At 68.2% G+C, this 2,027-nt stretch overlaps 1 protein-coding gene across 1 annotated transcript; it reads left to right on the top strand.

Annotated features, from left to right (window-relative positions):
• Positions 1–6: 6 nt before the first annotated feature.
• On the top strand, positions 7–1,341 carry YIPF2 (Yip1 domain family, member 2; the record flags this gene model as incomplete). Its single annotated transcript, XM_010571208.1, has 6 exons — positions 7–93; positions 172–259; positions 352–468; positions 614–774; positions 851–1,033; positions 1,115–1,341. Coding segments are annotated over 6 exons (780 nt in total), but the record flags the coding sequence as incomplete, so codon positions are not given.
• Positions 1,342–2,027: the final 686 nt, after the last annotated feature.

The raw sequence follows: 2,027 nt of genomic DNA, 5'->3' as shown, positions 1-2,027 counted from the left end.
CCCCCCACACAGCTCCTGGGTGGGCAGAGGCGGCCGCGCAGCTTCTGGACCTTCGAGTACTACCAGGCCTTCTTCGACGTCGACACCCACCAGGTAACGGCGCCCGTCGGCGCGGCAGCCGGCACCGGCGTCCGCCAACCCGGCTGAGGTTCCGCCCTCGTTCCCCGGTAGGTGCTGGAGAGGATCAAGGGCTCGGTGACACCGCTGCCGGGGAAGAATTTTGTGCGTCACCGCCTGCGCAACAACCCCGACCTGTACGGTGAGAGTGAAGCGGCCGCGGACGTCCCCGCTGCCGACCCCCGGCGCTGCCGCCGTCGCGGCTCCTCGCTGATGGTGTGTCCCCGTCCTCAGGTCCCTTCTGGATCTGCGCCACGCTGGTGTTCGCCCTGGCCGTCAGCGGGAACCTCTCCCACCTGACGGAGAAGCGAGTGTCCCCCACCTACCACTACAGCCCCCAGTTCCACAACGGTGAGGGGCCGGAGGGCGCCAGCAGCGACCCTGCAGCTCGAGGAGGGGGGGGCTGGACCTCCAGATGGTGCCTGCCCCACACTGGGACCATCATGGGGACCCCAGCCGTGCCCTAACCCCCTCCTTTCTCCCCCCCCAACCCCAGTCACCATCGCCGCCACCCTCATCTACTGCTACGCCTGGCTGGTGCCGCTGGCGCTGTGGGGGTTCCTGCGGTGGCGGCAGAGCCACGGGGCCGGCACCTACAGCTTCTTGGAGACCGTCTGTGTCTATGGCTACTCCCTCTCCGCCTACATCCCCACTGCGGTGAGTCCCGGGGCAGGGAGGTCCCTGGCTTTTGGGGGACGGGACATGTCAGGGTGACAGGCCGCTGTCCCCACAGGTCCTGTGGCTGATCCCAGCCACCTGGCTGCAGTGGCTGCTGCTGGCCGTGGCCGCGCTGCTCTCAGCGTCGGTGCTGGCCCTCACCTTCTGGCCGCTGGTCCGTGCCGATGGCCGGGCAACCGCGCTGGCCGTGGTGGCCGCCGTCGTCTCCCTGCACACCCTCCTCGCCGTCGGCTGCAAGGTACCCGCTGGTGGCAACTGGGGGGGGTATCCCTGGGGGGGTCCGTACATCCCCCCGCCATGGTTTTTCTTTTCCTTTCAGCTCTACTTTTTCCAGCAGCCGCCGAGCGCCAGCCCAGCCCCTTCACCATTCCACACCACAGTGGGGGCCGAGGGGCTCCGCAGCCACGCACCGCAGCTCCCCGGCACCAATGTCTCCCTGCCGGGCACCCACCCTGCGCGGTGAGGGGGGGTGTCCCTGGATCGATGGGGAGCCCCCGGCCGTGGCACCGAGCCCCTCGGAAGGACGCGGCACTGCTCGGTGCCTCTGCTCGGCCCCGCGGCAGACGCGGGGGTCCCCGGCTCCCCTGTGCCGGGGCAGTGCCGGCTCTGGCTCCTCTCAGCTGCCAGCTCGTCTCTATGCAAACTGACCCAAATAAACCCGGGGGCATGTCTGCCCCTGCACCCCACTGCTCTCTCCTGCTTGGTGGGACACGACACCCCAAAACCACCCCAGGGGTGGGGGGTCACCAGGAGCTGGGGAGGGATCCGTGCCGGAGCCGGGATCCAGCTGTGGAAGCCAACGGGGGCACGATCCTTCGAAACCCTCCCGTTTATTCAGTACTACAGCCGAAAAAAACAGCAGATCCGCTATTCCTATGCGACAGCCCGGCAAGGGGCTGCCTGCCCCCAACCCTTCCCCGGCACAGGGGGTCTCCCCCCCTCGCCGCCGCACCCCTTGAGGGGAAAACAGGAGAGAGGAGAGTTCGGGCGCCGAGCGCGGGGACGCGAACCGATGCCAAACGCACCACCGTGCCAGGGAGCCTTCCAGAAAGGGGTTTGGCCCTGCCCGCGCTGCCTGCTCTGGGGGGCAGGGACGGGGCCAGAAGAGGAGCTTTCGGTACATTCAAGCCTTCCCCCTGCGGCATTTTGCCCCCCACCCCTTGCAGGGCAGCTATGGAAGACGGCACCCATGCATCGTGGGGGCTGGCGGCTCTGGCCATTCGTTAAAAAAA

This window comes from Haliaeetus leucocephalus, unplaced genomic scaffold, assembly GCF_000737465.1.
Source record: "Haliaeetus leucocephalus isolate CR32 unplaced genomic scaffold, Haliaeetus_leucocephalus-4.0 Scaffold310, whole genome shotgun sequence".
NCBI classification, from domain to species: domain Eukaryota; kingdom Metazoa; phylum Chordata; class Aves; order Accipitriformes; family Accipitridae; genus Haliaeetus; species Haliaeetus leucocephalus.
Note: the sequence above shows the minus strand (reverse complement) of the source record. Positions and strands in the feature narration are given on the sequence as shown.